The sequence below is a fragment of the Podarcis raffonei genome, chromosome 14 (genome assembly GCF_027172205.1).
Source record: "Podarcis raffonei isolate rPodRaf1 chromosome 14, rPodRaf1.pri, whole genome shotgun sequence".
In the NCBI taxonomy this organism is placed as follows: domain Eukaryota; kingdom Metazoa; phylum Chordata; class Lepidosauria; order Squamata; family Lacertidae; genus Podarcis; species Podarcis raffonei.
In genome coordinates, this window is record NC_070615.1 from 521,758 (window position 1) to 538,019 (window position 16,262).

Consider the following 16,262-nt stretch of genomic DNA (forward strand, 5'->3'; position numbering starts at 1 on the left):
GGGTGGGTGGGAAGAGCCATTAAAAAGCAATTAAACAATAAAATTGAAGCTATCTATCTCTCTATCTGATATATAAGAACATACAGATCATTATAGTAAAAACATCACAGCACCAACCTTTTAGGACTTGGAAATCATGACCTAGTGAATTTATGGCAGAGGTGAAATTAGAACATGTAGCTTGTTTTCTTGCTCTCTACATTGTTTATTATTTTATTGCTTTCCTTGTAACTTGATCTTACGCACATTTATTTCTTCACTGGGAATGTTTCTACCTTGGTTTGACTACCCCTCTTTCCTTCCCCAGACCAGTTCTGTGTGTCCTCAGTTTGTATGAAGAAATGACTACGCAAGTAAGTGTATCAGAGCCACAACTTTTAATTTTATGATTTAAATTTTATTACTTTATAACAGGGATATTCCTTTTTCTCCCCTAGTACAGTATTCTCTTCAAGCAAGAACAAGGTGAGGAAATAATCCTACTTTGTGCCTGATTAACAAAAGCTGGCAAATTGAATGTATGAGAAAGGTATAGACTTTTAACATAAGTTATGAATTCCATCTTAACTGTTCAAAGAAAGAAAGAAAGAAAGAATTTATGAAAGAAATGTTCTAGTTGTCGTGATTTCTGGTATGTTTGAAATATGAAGACACAAAATTAAGGATCAGAAAAGGGAAAAGTGTGAAAAATGAATCCAATTTGTATCCAGCTGTCATAATTTCTGATACCATAGGGATAGGGTACCTTTGGCCCATCACATGTTCTTGGGCTCCAATTCCCTTCAGTCCCAGTCAGCATGGTCACTGGTCAGGATGATGGGAGTCTCTAGGTTGGAGAAGTTATGTACAGTCTTGAGAAGAGACAAACGGGGTGGTGGGAGAGACATCCTAACACTCTTCAAATGGCTTCCTAAATAAAAGCTGGCAAAGGCTTAAACTCTGCTGTTCAAGAGGACATGATTAGATCTAATGGGCTTAAATTGCAGGAGAGTAGATTTTGGTTGTACCGTTCTTGAGAAGGAGCAGTTTGACAATGGAACCAGTTTCCTAGAGCAATGATAGTGTGTCAGACCTAGTCACTTTGGATATCATCATCAACCTTTATTACAGTCCAGAGACTCAACAAATTGTTACAAGGCAATACACAATTCATACAGCCTACCTCCAAGTTAAACAAGCATTTTGTTCAGAATATAGGGATCATTGGTTCTTGCAACCACCGATAAAAACTTTGCCACTGCTAATGTTCTAGCGTTTGTCCAATCTTCCAATAGGAACCTGATATAGTAAGCCTCTGATTTTCCCAGGAAAGGTACCAGCAAGGGTAATATCAGTTCAGCCCTGGCTTGCTCATATTTTGCACAGTGCAACAAAATATGTTTTATGGAATTGATGTCTTGAGCACACGAGCAAAGTCTGTCCTGGTAGGGAACTCCTCTCAACCTGCCATCCAACACTGCAGAAGGAAAGTCTGGCTTTGGTGAAAAGCCTTCGATAATTTGGTACTATCAGGTTTTTAATGTAAGATGTTAACTTAAAGACACTTTGGATATGGAGCCAGATTTTCTGTTACTCCATCCACCCCTACCCCACCTCACTAGCTGAGTAAAACAAAGGAGAAATATATCTACTTCTAAAATTGTGTCCAGAGTGGACGAATGGATATTAGGGCAGAATTGATACTATCTGTGACACCTTGCTGTTATCCAGTAAAACTTAAGATAACCACAGCTGTTAAACTGCATTCCTTTTTGGAATCATCTTGCATTCATCTTTCAATCAGTTATTTTCTTTCCCAGCACATGACGACGCCATCTGGTCAGTGGCCTGGGGGAAGAATAGAAACGATGGCTCAGAAACAGTCATCTCAGGCTCTTTGGATGACATGGTGAAAGTCTGGAAATGGTGAGTTCCAAAAAAGAAAGAAAGAAAAAAAGAATTGGTTAAACTGAATTCTCAAGAAGCCAGGAGCATGATGTAAACATGTGCTGGTCTGTTTGGCATCATAGCTAGTTGCTGCTGATATAACTTCTGTGAACTTGTCTAATCCTTTTTCTTTTAGCTCTGATATAATTTGGTTTCCTGTGTATACACGCTGTAGTTCAACACAAATTCAGATTTGATTTTTAAGCTGTGCTTTGATTTACCCAAGCAAGCCTTGCAAAAAATTGTTTTCATTGTGCTGTTAGTAACTTGTGGTTTCGAAAGTGTTGACAGTGGGTTTCAGACAAGGGTGTTTCCTTCCTGGAAATGCCAGGGATTGAATGTGGGATCCTTGCCACTGAGCTAAGGCCTTTCCCATTGACTTTCTTGGGACTTCTATGTGCATAATTATTTCATCTCCTTTTCATGTGGAAGACTGAAATTTGGGGAGGGCAATGGATTGTGAAAACCAAAATTAATATGGAAATGGAAAAATATGCAGAACAGAATTTCAGAATGTGGTGATAGGTGTGCCATATGAAGAAACATGTATTGTTTTTAAATTTTAGTTTCCTTTTATTTTGCAAAGGAACGGAGAGAAGCTGGATCTCAAGTGGACATTAGAAGGTCATCAGCTGGGTGTAGTTTCGGTGGATATTAGTCACACGGGTACCATTGCTGCGTCAAGTTCTTTAGATGCTCACATTCGTATTTGGGATTTAGACACTGGCAAACAGATCAAGTCAATAGATGCTGGACCTGGTAAAGTTCAAAAGTTCTCTGACTACTAAGAATATACGGTTCAAGGGCTGCAAGTGTTCTAATGAGTAGTTAATATTTATTTTTAGCATACTGTTTCTAGTATTTGTGTTATGAAATTTATATGAGAGTTATACATTGCTCTGAACCCTTTGAGAGGAAGGTAATTAATAGGTTATTGATTTATTGTTGATATTTAATTTAAAACATTAACTAAAGCTTTATGTATGTATTTGCTATTTTCATAAAAGAGGACCTTGTGGCGGATTACAAGGTGAACATATCATCATCAAACCTTTTGTTGGAATCACATACAAACATCCATAACATAACAGTACAGAGTTACCACTTCCCCCGTGGCACAAAACATTTACCAAAAAAAAAGGAGAGGCAGAGCAGACTATTGTCACATCTCTAGATCTCCAGGGAGATCAGTCGTCTGCAATGTGTTTCAACAACAGAATACCAGATAAAGATATTTGGCTACTAACTTGGTGAGCTCCTGGTCATTCCCCAATAGTAGAAAGTGTATGACCACTGACTCTGGTTTCTATTTGGGGATGCAGAGTTGCTCTAGGAATTGCTGGTGGAGATCAGCATATAGTTTACATTTAAGAACCATATAAGTAAGAGTTTCCACCAGGTGGTCATCACATGGGCAGATTCTACCTCACTCCGCCTTGCCCGAGAACGTTTCTCCAAAGGAGGTTTGATGGGTTTGAGTTGAACCTGGCCAGCGAAAATGCCCTTCTTTCTTGAGGGTTAAACAAAAATTTGAGATAGTTGTGGTTAGTTTCATGTGCCCAAGAAAGTAAAGAGGGGAGCATGTTTTTTGTGCTGCTACTGTTAGATCTGGCTTTCATTGTCCCACAACCTAGCCTTGGCAGATGGTAGGGACATTGAATGCAGAAGTTCCATTGACAGCCCAAGTTGCTGTACCTTTGTGTTAAACTGTTGTAGCCCTGGGGAAAGAAAGGGATCTAGCAACACTTCACTAAGGAGAGGATCTTTATCTGTTGTGAGGCAGATATTTAACCAGCATAGAAGAAATCTCGTCCAGGCAACAGTCTCTACCTTGTGTTGACCTCCCTCTAGACACAAGGCTGCATAGGGTACACAGCGTGGGACAGCAAAATCTTAAAAAGGAAAGCTGCCTGCACTTGCTCAACCATCTGGGTAAACCCTAGCAGCCAGATTGGAATTTCATAGAGCAATTGAGCTATAATTTTGGTGTTGAAGACCTTAAGGGTCATATGTTCCATAAAAATCTAGTCACAACTAACTGCAATCATATGCATGCTGACTGTAGTTCATCACATTAAACTCTTCAGGACTGACTTCTGAATAACTTGACACAGGATCAGGCTGTGGATCCCATAGAAGTCAATGGGGAGTTAGTTAGTGATTTGTTCCATTAGGAAGTAGAGCTCTGCATGTTTGCTCAGATGGTTTGTTCATTGGGACAGTTCCAAGGTGACTGAGCTGGTGATGATTCAGTAAGGGGCCCCAGTTTTAACCTTGTCACTGTGATGAAGTTCACTAGCTGAATTTCAGGTAAGCCACTTCTTAGCTTCTTTTTCTCCATCTTCAGAATGGAGGATAGTAATCCTGACTAGTGATGTGAGGTGAGAATATTCTCCGGAGAATATTATCGAGAATGAGAATACAGTGGTACCTCGGGTTACAGACGCTTCAGGTTAAAGACGCTTCAGGTTACAGACTCCGCTAACCCAGAAATATTACCTTGGGTTAAGAACTTTGCTTCAGGATGAGAACAGAAATCATGCTGCGGCGGCAGTGGGAGGCCCCATTAGCTAAAGTGGTGCTTCAGGTTAAGAACGGACCTCCGGAATGAATTAAGTACTTAACCCAAGGTACCACTGTATTCTCTGCTAGAAAATTCTCTGAAGAATATTCTCCTCAAATTATAAATTTGAATGTAAGAACCAGTTTTACAACCCACATTTAAAAAATCTAGTAAATAGTCAAGCCAGTGTAAGTAATGAATAATGATTTTTTTGATCCAGTTACATTACTGGGCATTGTGTCATTCACCACTGGCAGTTCTGAAATGTGAGCATTTTTTATTTATTTTTTAGTTTTAAAAATGCTATTCATTTAATCTGATGTGCATTTTAATTCACATGCATTTCAACTACATGTAATAGCCTTTTTTTCTATTTTGGTGTGACCTTATTCTTAACAATTCTGTACCCTTGGCCATACAGTGTTATTTTTTTTACAGAAAGTAGCTTTAATGCTTCATACACTTAAAAGTACCTAGGCTTATACAATTATGTGTAACAGCATGTGAGGTGGCTTTGATTTAAACAGTTGGTGTTTCTATATTTTTATTTAGTGCCAGTAACTGGTTTTTGCAGTGCCATTCAATGGTACAAGGTGCCATTTACCAGGGATTGACATACTGAAATATATTATCATTTTTATATGTATGCATATAGTTTTGTTTATCAAGCTGTGTTTTAGTCACCAAAACAGTTATTAAGTGTTAGAGCTATTAGAAGCACAAGATAGCCTATTACTGAATTTGCTTGTATTAAACCTTAACATGCCAATTGGATTTTTTGACTAGTCCAGTAACATACAATACATGTTCTAATGGAAGAATAAAATATGATTTAACTACTGAGTTTCCTTATACCAAACCTTAACATGACCATTACTGGTGCCATCACCTTAGAATGGTTTAACTTTAATTATAATGAATATTCTATTTTAAATGAAAATTCTCTAATATTCTCATTAATCAAGAATATTCTTGAGAATATTCTCCAAAAGATTATTCTCAAGAATTTAGCATCACTAATCCTGACTCACCTTATTGGATTGTTTGTAAGGATTACAAGCTCCATCTGGTACGCAGGCTGAGACCCTACCTGCCTGTGGACTGTCTTGCCAGAGTGGTGCATGCTCTAGTTATCTCCCGCTTGGACTACTACAAATGTGCTCTACGTGGGGCTACCTTTGAAGGTGACTCGGAAACTGCAATTAATCCAGAATGCGGCTAGACTGCAGCTAGACTGGTGACTGGGAGTGGCCAACAAGACCACATAACACTGGTCCTGAAAGACCTACATTGGTTCCCAGTCGTTTCCGAGCAGAATTCAAAGTGTTGGTGCTGACCTTTAAAGCTCTAAATGGCCTTGGTCCTGTATCCCTGTCTCCTTCTGCCTGGACACTGAGGTCCAGCTCCCAGGGCCTTCTGGTGGTTCCCGCCTTGCAAGAAGTGAGGTTATAGGAAACCAGGCAGAGGGCCTTCTCGGTAGTGGCGCCGGCCCTGTGGAACGCCCTCCTGCCAGATGTCAAGAAAGTGAGCAACTACAGTGGTACCTCTAGTTGCGTGCACCTCTGGATACGAATCCTAGGGTTACGCACGTGGCAAACCCGGAAGTATTTTCCCAGGTTTCGCCATGTGCACATGCACAGAGCAGGCACCTCCGGTTGTGAAAACCTCAGCATACAACTGGAGCTCCAGAACGCATCCTGTCTGCAACTGGAGGTACCACTGTATCTTACTTTTAAAAGGCATCTGAAGGCAGCCCTGTTTAAGGAAGTTTTTAATGTTTAATGCTGTATTGTATTTTTAATATTCAGTTGGGAGCTGCCCAGAGTGACTAGAGAAACCCAGCCAGATGGGCAGGGTATAAATAATAATATTATTTATATTATTATATAAATAATAATAAGTTGTTGTTAAAAAATTAATATAAATCATTTTGAATGATTCAAACCATTACACAGATATCATCTTCAACATCATCACCAGGATATTGAGCACAATAGCATGTGAACGATGATAATGGCTTGCAATGGGATGTACCTTCTAATATCTGCTTTCATGCACAGCTAGTCATACATCAACATTGCTGTGCACTTATAAGAACAGTTCAATCAGTGTTGGATATTTAATCTGGAGTTTAGAGCATTAACTTTTCCCTCCTTCTCCTCTCACAGTGGATGCCTGGTCACTCGCTTTTTCGCCTGACTCCCAGTATGTTGCAACAGGAAGCCACATAGGGAAAGTGAACATTTTTGGTGTCGAGACTGGAAAAAAAGAATATTCCTTGGATACAAGAGGCAAATTCATCCTGAGTATTGCATATGTAAGAATCCTGTCTTTTAATTGGCCTTTGGTGCAATCTCTTTTACTATCTCCACCACTTACTAATTTGTCCTGAATGCCCTGTGTTTTGCTAGCATTTAAAAAGTGGTGCCAAGGGAGAGATGACCAGGCCCCAGACCTCCGCTGTGCTAGGTCATTAATGGTTTCAAAATGCTGATCAATAAGTGCTGCTTAAGAAGATTTTCAAATCCAGCACCTCTTACTCCGTTTTCTTCTTCCCAAGGCTGTGTGTGCAAATCTAAGCCAGATAAAATGCTATGCTTTCACACTATATCTGGCCCACAGTAGGAAAATTGTATGGGTGCCCAGAGACATTAAAACACAGGCCCAGATAAATGGAATGTGACAAGAATATAACTGTACTTGTCAACAATCAGTGTTTGTTTTTTCATGGGATTTATAGGTGTGTCCCCACTAGCTGATCCTAGAATATGTTCTGGTGGGGAGCCTTTGTCTTGCCAGCCAGTCGTTGCCCACCAAAGACTCTAAGCTGGCCAAGGCTGTTTCCCCAAATTCCTGATTCAAGGGCTTTGCATGGAACCCTAACTGAAACAGAAGTGGGGGGGGGGGCCTTCCTTTTAACAGCACTTTGTACGTTATGTCATTTTGATGACATGTGATTGGCGTATGGGCAGCCCAGTGAGGCTGATCTTGATAAGGATCTGGCCCATACCGCCAAAAAGGTTCACCACCCTTGTGATATAGCCTGAAATCAGCAGTTGGCACATTTTATGCCCCGGACCAATTGGTGCACTTGATTAGGGATTAGGGATCCACCTCTGGGTTTTCTTGCAGGAAAATCAGTGCCTTGTTGAAGTGAGTCTGATATCCTCTGGTGGAGTGTAGACCAGTACTGCAAAGCATCTAGTGCTCTGCAGACTTGCCTAATGCTGCCAAACTAGCCCCAAGCAGGATGATTTGTAAGAGACCTGCAATGTCAAGCTGCAGGTTGAAGCCTTTCCCATCACTGGATCTGCTTGATATACCCACAGGCATATTTAATCTTTGTGCAGAGAGGGCTGCCTTTCTCATCTTTGTCCCAGAAAGAAATTGGCTGATGTTGGCGAGGCTTAGGTATAGCTGACTTTTTCTGGGTTCCACAACCTCTGGTCTGAACCCCTGTTGCTTTTATTTTTTTAAATATTTTTTATTAAGAAGTTTTTATAACGACAAAAACATAACATAAACACAACAGATACATAAACAAACAAAAACAAAAACAGAACAAGAAACAAGTACAGTTTCATATCTTAATTTCTTATGCCTTTCTTCCCCGACTTCCTCATGCTTCCCTTTTCTGTATTCCAGATTCTAATCAATTATTCAGCAAATCTTCCCTTATTTTAATTTAAATTTGATTTAATCTTCCTTATTCTCCTTGTCTTAACCATTACTAATAGTAACCGTTTACTTTCCAATCCAACATCATTCTAACTTTCATTAATTTTATAGTATTTCTTTAAATAGTCCTTAAACTTTTTCCATTCTTCTTCCGCTGCTTCTCTTCCCTGGTTTCGGATTCTGCTCGTCATTTCTGCCAAGCCCATGTAGTCAATCACCTTCATCTGCCATTCTTCCAGAGTGGGTAGATCTTGTGTCTTCCAGTACTTCGCAATAAGTATTCTAGCTGCTGTTGTAGCATACATGAAAAAAGTTATATCCGTCTTTAACACCCCTTGGCCGACAATACCCAAGAGAAAGGCCTCTGGTTTCTTAGGGAAGGTATATTTAAATACCTTTTTCAGTTCGTTATAGATCATTTCCCAGAATGCCTTAATCTTCGGGCACGTCCACCAAAGGTGAAAGAATGTGCCTTCCTTTTCTTTACATTTCCAACATTTATTATCAGGCAAATGGTAAATCTTTGCAAGCTTGACTGGGGTTATGTACCACCTATAGATCATTTTCATAATATTTTCTCTTAAGGCATTACATGCCGTAAATTTCATCCCGGTGGTCCACAACTTTTCCCAATCAGCAAACAAGATGTTATGACCAATGTCCTGAGCCCATTTAATCATACTTGATTTAACCGTTTCATCTTGTGTATTCCATTTCAGCAGCAAATTGTACATTTTTGACAAATTCTTAGTACTGGATTCTAACAATTCAGTCTCCAATTTTGATTTTTCCACCTGGAAGCCAATTTTACTGTCCAATTTAAACACTTCATTTATTTGGTGATAGTGCAACCAATCTCTCACCTTCCCTTTTAGTTTCTCAAAACTCTGCAATCTCAGTTTGTCCCCTTCCTTTTCCAAAATTTCCCAATATCTTGGCCACTTCGACTCTATATTTAACTTTTTAACTGCCTTAGCTTCCATTGGCGACAGCCACCTTGGGGTTTTGTTTTCCAGCAAATCTTTATATCTAATCCAGACATTTAACAGTGCTTTTCTGACAATATGGTTTTTGAAACCTTTATGTGCTTTAACCTTGTCATACCACAAATATGCATGCCACCCAAAAATATTGTTAAAACCTTCCAAATCCAAAATATCTGTATTTTCAAGAAGCAGCCAATCTCTTAGCCAGCAGAATGCTGCCGCTTCATAGTACAGTTTAAAGTCTGGCAGGGCAAATCCCCCTCTTTCCTTTGAATCCGTTGATATCTTAAATTTAATTCTGGGCTTCTTGCCCTGCCAGACAAATTTAGATATATCTTTTTGCCACTTCTTGAAACAATCCATCTTATCCATTATTTGTAATGCTTGGAACAAAAACAACATTCTTGGCAATACATTCATTTTTATAACTGCAATTCGACCCAACAAGGAAAGCTTCAAGTTTGACCAAATCTCCAAATCTTTTTTCACTTCTGTCCAAGTTTTTTCATAATTATCTTTAAATAAATTCACATTCTTAGCTGTCATATTTATACCCAAGTATTTCACTTTTTTAACCACAGTCAACCCTGTCTCATTCTGAAACCTTTCTTTTTCAAACTGTGTTGAATTTTTCTCCAATACCTTAGTCTTTAACTTATTCAATTTAAATCCTGCCATTTGACCAAACTCTTGAATTATTTCCAAAACTCTTTTCGTGCTAGCTTCTGGCTCTTGTAATGTAAGTACTAGGTCATCTGCAAATGCTCTCAATTTATATTGTTTAGCTCCGACCTGAATCCCTTTAACCAACTGGTCCCTCCTAATCATATTAAGCAAGACCTCCAGGACCGATATAAAAAGTAGTGGGGAGATCGGGCACCCCTGACGTGTCCCTTTTTCAATCTTGAACTCTTCTGTAACCACATTATTTACAATTAATTTTGCTTTCTGTTCAGAGTATATTGCGCCTATACCATTTTCAAACCCTTGGCCTACCCCCATCCCCCGGAGGTTCTTCAACATAAAACTCCAATATATGTTGTCAAAGGCTTTCTCGGCGTCCAGAAATATCAAAACAGCCTTAGTGTTTATATTCACTTCCAACTTCTCCAAAATGTCAATTATATTCCTTACGTTGTCCGACAAATGCCTTTTCGGGAGAAAGCCCGCTTGGTCCCCATGAATCTCCTCCATCAAAACTCTTTTCAATCTCTTTGCTAAAATATCAGCAAAGATTTTGTAATCCACATTTAGTAACGAGATGGGTCGGTAGTTCTTAAGTTGGGTCTTTTCAGTCTCTGTCTTTGGTATAAGCGTGATGTAGGCCTCCCTCCACGTGTCGGGTGCCCTTCTCCCCTCCATAATCTCGTTACAGACTTCCTTCAAGGGTTGTGTCAACCCTTCCTTCAAAACTTTGTAATATTTGGAAGTCAGTCCATCCGGTCCAGGAGATTTGCCCAACGTCATGTTTTGGATGGCACCTTCTATTTCTTGTGCTGATATCTCCTGATTCAAAATTGTCTTACTTTCCTGCGAAATCTTTTTCAGCCCATTTTTCTCGAGGAATTGTTGTATATCCATTTCTTTCTGCGGCCCTTGTGTATACAGTTGTCTAAAGTAGCTCTGAAAACAATTCCTAATCTCCACTGGGTTAAATATGTTCTTTCCTTCCACTTCTATGTTTGTTACCGTGTTGAGTTTTTGTCTCTTCTTTATTTGCCAAGCCAATAACTTGCCACATTTATCTGCAGATTCAAAAGTCTTTTGTCTCATTTGTTTAATTTTCCATTCTATTTCTTGATTCATCAGTTCCATAAATTGTGTTTGATATAATTTAATTTCTCTTAAAATCTCTTGCGATTTTGGCTTCAATCTTAGTTTCCTTTCCCCTTCTTTTATCTTTTCCAAGATTTTCTCTTTCCTCTCATTTTGCTTTCTTTTCTTTAATGTATTTTGTTGTATCAAAAACCCTCTCATCACGGCTTTACTTGCGTCCCATACTATTCTTTTTTCTACTTTAGTCCTTAAGTTGATTTCAAAATAATCTTTCAAAGTTTTTTGGGCCCTCTTACAGATCTCCTCATCTCTAAGTAAGGTGTCGTTCATTCTCCATCTGAAGGAACCAGTTGTTGTTTGCTTCATCACCATATTTACTGCATTATGGTCGGAGAAGGTTTTTGGGCAGATTTCCACTTTCTTTATATTCGACGCCATACTGCTAGTCACCCAAATTTGGTCAATCCATGTCCATGTCATTTTGGCTTCAGAAAAGAAGGTTCCCTCTCTTTCTAATGGGTGTTTTGTTCTCCAGATGTCAATCAAGTCCATATTGTCAGTCATTTCAAAGAAAGTTTTTGGTAGTCTTCCGTCTTTTGTAACTACCTGTCTTTGTGCTTTGTCCATATTTGTTGAAACTACTCCATTCATGTCTCCCATCATAATTAAATTGTAATCCATGTAGTCCATCAAAGTCTCATGCAACTTCTTAAAGAATTCAGCTTTCCCTTCATTTGGTGCATAAATTCCCACTATCAAAAACTTTTCTCCTTGAAATTGAATTTCAATTGCCAAATATCTTCCTTGATCATCTTTAAAAATTTGTTTCGGTTGCAAACTTTCCTTTGCATAGATCACCACTCCTCTCTTTTTTACTCTGTCTGAAGATATAAATTCTTGTCCCAATCTTTTATTTATTAATAATTTTCTATGTGCTCTTGTCACGTGGGTCTCTTGTAAACAAATCAAGTCCAATTGGTCTTTCTTTAAAGCATGAAATATATTTTTTCTTTTTCTGGGAATATTTAATCCGTTACAATTCCAGGTTAAAAGTTGCAGAGCCATGATGGGGCTATTTACTCTTTCCTCCTACAGCTCCCAGTTGTTGTTCCTCTTTTGTCGGTGATTCCGTATCCGTGTCTAATGGTCCCTTGCTTGAAGGATGCCCTTGTCCTGGAAACGCCTCTTTCTGTAGGTCTTCTTCGTGTTCTCCTAAAAACTTGTCTTTATCACTCACTGTCTTTATTCTTCTTTTCTTCCCCTTGTATTTAAAAGACAAGCCTTGAGGAAACTCCCACCTGAATGGTATGTAGTTCCTTTTCAGCAGTGTCACCAATTCCTTGTAAAAACCTCTTGCATCTAAAATACTTTTAGGAATATCTTTAAAAATCTCAATATGAAAATCTTCAATTTGAAGGGTTGTTTGGTAGTGCAGGTTCAGTATTTTATCTCTCTCCTCCTTTGATCTTAAAGTTATTAAGCAATCTCTGGGTCTGTTCTTCCTCTGCCTTGTTCCCAGTCTGAATGCACTCTCTATCTTAAATTCTTCCTTATCCAGCTCCTGCTTCCAAAAGTCAGAGAATTCTTTTGTCAAGTAATCCACCAAGTTGTCTCCTTCCTTTTCCGGCACAAGTCTGATCCTTAAGTTCCTCTCCTTGCGTTGCATATCCTGCATAGAGAGTGCCAGCTCATGTTCATCTAGTTTCCTGTACACCGGTGGGAACTTTTCCTCGGCAGCAGTTGCAATTTCTTTAGCTTCCTCAGCTATCTTTCGTGTTGTAGATGAGTCCTCCAGTAGTCTCCCAATTGCTTCTGCATTGGAGTTCACTTTGTTCCCAAGGTCAGTTATACTTTTTGTATTTAAATCAATTTTCCCAGAGATTTCTTCAATTTTCTTATTTGTTTCAGCAACTTGTACTTTAGTTTCTGCACCTTGCTTTTTTAGTTCTTCCAAAGAATCATTTATTTTCCCCAATACCTTAGCAAGTGCTTCTTCTGAAAACATTGTTTTCACTTTTGCCTTTGGGACAGCTGTGGTTCCAGAGGCTCCTGATACAGAAGCCCTTCTTTGCATAGAAAGATCGACTTTGTATTGTCTGCCAGATCTCAAAGTTGTTTCTTGTGAGTCCTCTTTCTCTTTACCATCTGCCATAACAAAATCTTTCACTCAAGGTCATTCCCACACTCTTAAGCTGTCAAACAAAAGTTCTCAAGTTTTAAATTCCACTTGTTGCTGAAACTATTCACAAGTCCTCTAGAGGGCGTAAAACAAATTCTTTGCCTTCAAGTCGGTCCCACACTTTCCAAAAAACAAACAAGAGCCCTCCAAGTCCCTTTCAAATATTCTTTTTTTTTTTTTTAAAGATCCAGATCAATAGTGTCCTGCATATAACTTTGCAGTGCAACAAAGTAAAGTATTTCTAAGTTGAGAGTAGCCAAAGTCAATATTTCAGTTACTTTTTTACCTTCTTGTAACGACAGTCCTTAGCCGGTTCCTTTTCTCCGGCAGTCCGATCCCCAGGTTTAAGAGCAGCGGTAAACAGTTCAATTTCTTTTTAAACAGGCAGGAAAATACTGTAAAATCTTCTTTCCCCCCCCCCTGCCTTCGGGGAGGGAGTTCTTTGCTTTGGTGGTGGATTTCTTAGTTCCCACAACTCTCCTTTCAAAAAGTTACAGTTTGAATGCCTTTCGCTTTGATCTTGCTACAGAACGGAAAGCAGACTTCCTTTTTAGTGCTTGTCCGTCTCGGTGCCCAATTTCCTTAATTTTAGCGTCCGATTAGATTTAAAAGTTCAATCCTACTCACGGAAAGTTGTTCTTTTTAGTCCAAATTCACCGGAAGAAATCAGCGCTCTCCGCTAATGGCGACGCGGCTTCACTTCGCAGGCTGGGTGAAAGCGACTCTCAGCACCGCTCCACACACCCTCCGCTGTTCCGTAGCCTTTAAAAAGGCTATTTCACAACGTCGGGGGGGCGCAAAGGTGCCCGCCGAGTCTCCGGTTCACAGGCTACGCGCCTGTGATTTTTGAGGGTCCTCGCTCCGCCGTGGCTGCCGGACCCGAACCCACGAAGCAGATCTCTCCCGGGAGCTCCGGGAGAAATCCGCCATTAAGCGCTGGCGCTGACCGGAAGTCCCCTGAACCCCTGTTGCTGGGGAGAGTGCTGCTGCTCTCGGGCTTCCCATAGGCACCTGATGGGCCATTGTCAGAACAAGATGCTGGACTTGATTAGACTGTGGCCTGATGCAACTGTGCTCTTTTGACGTAATGTTCTTATAACGTGACCACAGTATTCAAGGCATTGGTGACTTCAAGGTTGGATTACTGCAAAGAACTCGGGGCGGGGGGTCCTTGCCATTGGTTTGAATACTGCAGTTGTTGAGAGCAGCATATTATAGCTCAAGATTTGCACTGGGTGCCAGTTTGTTACTCAGACAAGTTCAAGGTTTACTCTTATTACATAAAGCTGTTGAGAACTTCAGACCAGTTTACATGAAAGATCATCTTACCCCTTACATGCGTACTTGACCACTTTGATCTGTGGAACTTGCACTTTCACAAAATGCCACATAATGTTCATTCCTCATCTGTTTGGACTCATCCAGTCTATGCTTTGGAGCAACCTTCCTAACATTAACACAGGCAGGCATCTTTTCTATGCTGTTCTAGATGCTTTCAAAAAACTTTTTATTTCAACTTAGTGGTGGTTGTTTTGATTAGGTGGTCTGTAAATTTCTCTAAATAGAATATGTTTTCCCTTTATGCCTGATTGCACTTGGGGATGGAGGAAGATAGCATTTTTTTAAAAAATAGCAAATTCTCTGTTATTTGCAGAGCCCGGATGGAAAATATCTTGCCAGTGGAGCTATAGATGGAATTATCAATATCTTTGATATTGCGACTGGAAAACTTCTTCACACGTTGGAAGGTAAGGCATGGAATGCTTGTAGCAGATTGCTCTCCATCTCTGGGAAGTGGTCTGAAGCCTCCAAATATAGAGGCTGTGCTTTGCTTTCTTCCCTCGTTTTCAGGTTCCCAGCAGAGCTTCTCCTGCCCATGCTTCCAGAAACAGTTCAGGAAAGGAGCTGGTCAAACAGGGTTGCAGGGGTGGGGGCAGTACAAGATGTGATTCCTTCAGGCCTTCATGGATGAAAGTGGGATTCTTTTATATTTCAGGGCACGCTATGCCAATCCGTTCCTTGACATTCTCCCCAGACTCCCAATTACTTGTCACAGCTTCAGATGATGGCTACATCAAGATTTATGACGTGTAAGTGCTAATCCTTCTCTGTCCAGAGCATGGCAATGTCTCTCAAAACTGATTCAGTGGTAATGTAATGGTAAAATTTTACCTTTTGGAGATAAAAAAGTCAATTTTCCCTTGACTCTTGTACACCTTTCTACCTCCTTGTATCTCCTCTTAACTGCTCCTCAGTTTCCCAAACCAACAGGAAGTTTCCAAACTTGCCAGGATGTATGTTGATAGCATGTCCTTCAGAGGTTGTTGGACTCCAATTCCTGTGTCAGCGCCGGCCTGCAAGGCCAATGGTCAGGACCAGTGGGAGTTGTAATCCAACAACATCTGGAAGGCCAGGATGAGGAAGGCTGTCTGAATCACTTACGTCAGTGACAAACTTTGGCTTTCATAGAAAAGAGCAAACAGCCCCAGAAGACAACCCTAATCTAGTGTTACCAGTTTCTTACAGTGGCCAACAGATTAGAAACTCAGATATACAAACTAGGCATCACATGGCACCTTATGCCTAGGTTATGATCACAACAATAGAAAGTCTAGCCACCCCCCCCCCCAAATTACAAAGCTGAAAATGAATTGTGTATATCATCAAGCAGAATCAAATTTAACAGTGGTGGTTCCCCACCTTTTTGCTGCTGTTTTGATTCCTTTGGGTTATTCCAGGTGTCTTTTGTGGCCTTTTGAACAATGGAAGCAATTAACCATTCTAAAAAGAAAGCATCAAAAATAAAATGAGCACCCCAGACCACACCTTTGTGTTTTGGGCAAATAAATCCAGAGTAACTACCATTTCCTGATTCTGTTCTATCCAACAACACCACTTATTACAGCCTACGCAACTGATGGCAGAGAGGCCCAATGCATGCATGTGTATGTGCATGTATTGCTTGCTAGCTTTTTAATCCAATGGATTCACAAGTTAGTTTACAATTGAGACAAACAATTATAAGTGAGCCAGAACATCATCAGAAAAACTACCAAATAAAACAAGTATCAATAGAATCGATATGGAAGCGGGCCATTCTTCAGATTGTTAGATAGCGATGGCAATGGCAAGGAAATCTGCATGCTTCCCATGG

The 16,262-nt window shown here is 39.9% G+C and overlaps 1 protein-coding gene across 4 annotated transcripts in view; it reads left to right on the forward strand.

Annotated features, from left to right (window-relative positions):
• The window catches only part of SKIC8 (SKI8 subunit of superkiller complex), a 22,759-nt gene continuing 6,497 nt past the window's right edge, over positions 1-16,262 (forward strand). Inside the window, exons 1-7 of one of the 4 annotated variants that reach the window (XM_053365308.1) lie at positions 1-353; positions 438-465; positions 1,800-1,905; positions 2,513-2,685; positions 6,658-6,806; positions 14,763-14,856; positions 15,105-15,198. In XM_053365308.1, the coding sequence (XP_053221283.1) occupies positions 342-353; positions 438-465; positions 1,800-1,905; positions 2,513-2,685; positions 6,658-6,806; positions 14,763-14,856; positions 15,105-15,198 (656 nt within the window). In that variant the 5' untranslated portion in view covers positions 1-341. Of the gene's footprint in view, positions 354-437; positions 530-1,799; positions 1,906-2,512; positions 2,686-6,657; positions 6,807-14,762; positions 14,857-15,104; positions 15,199-16,262 lie in introns of those variants that run through there. The other 3 variants (XM_053365310.1, XM_053365311.1, XM_053365309.1) reach the window with 3 other exon arrangements.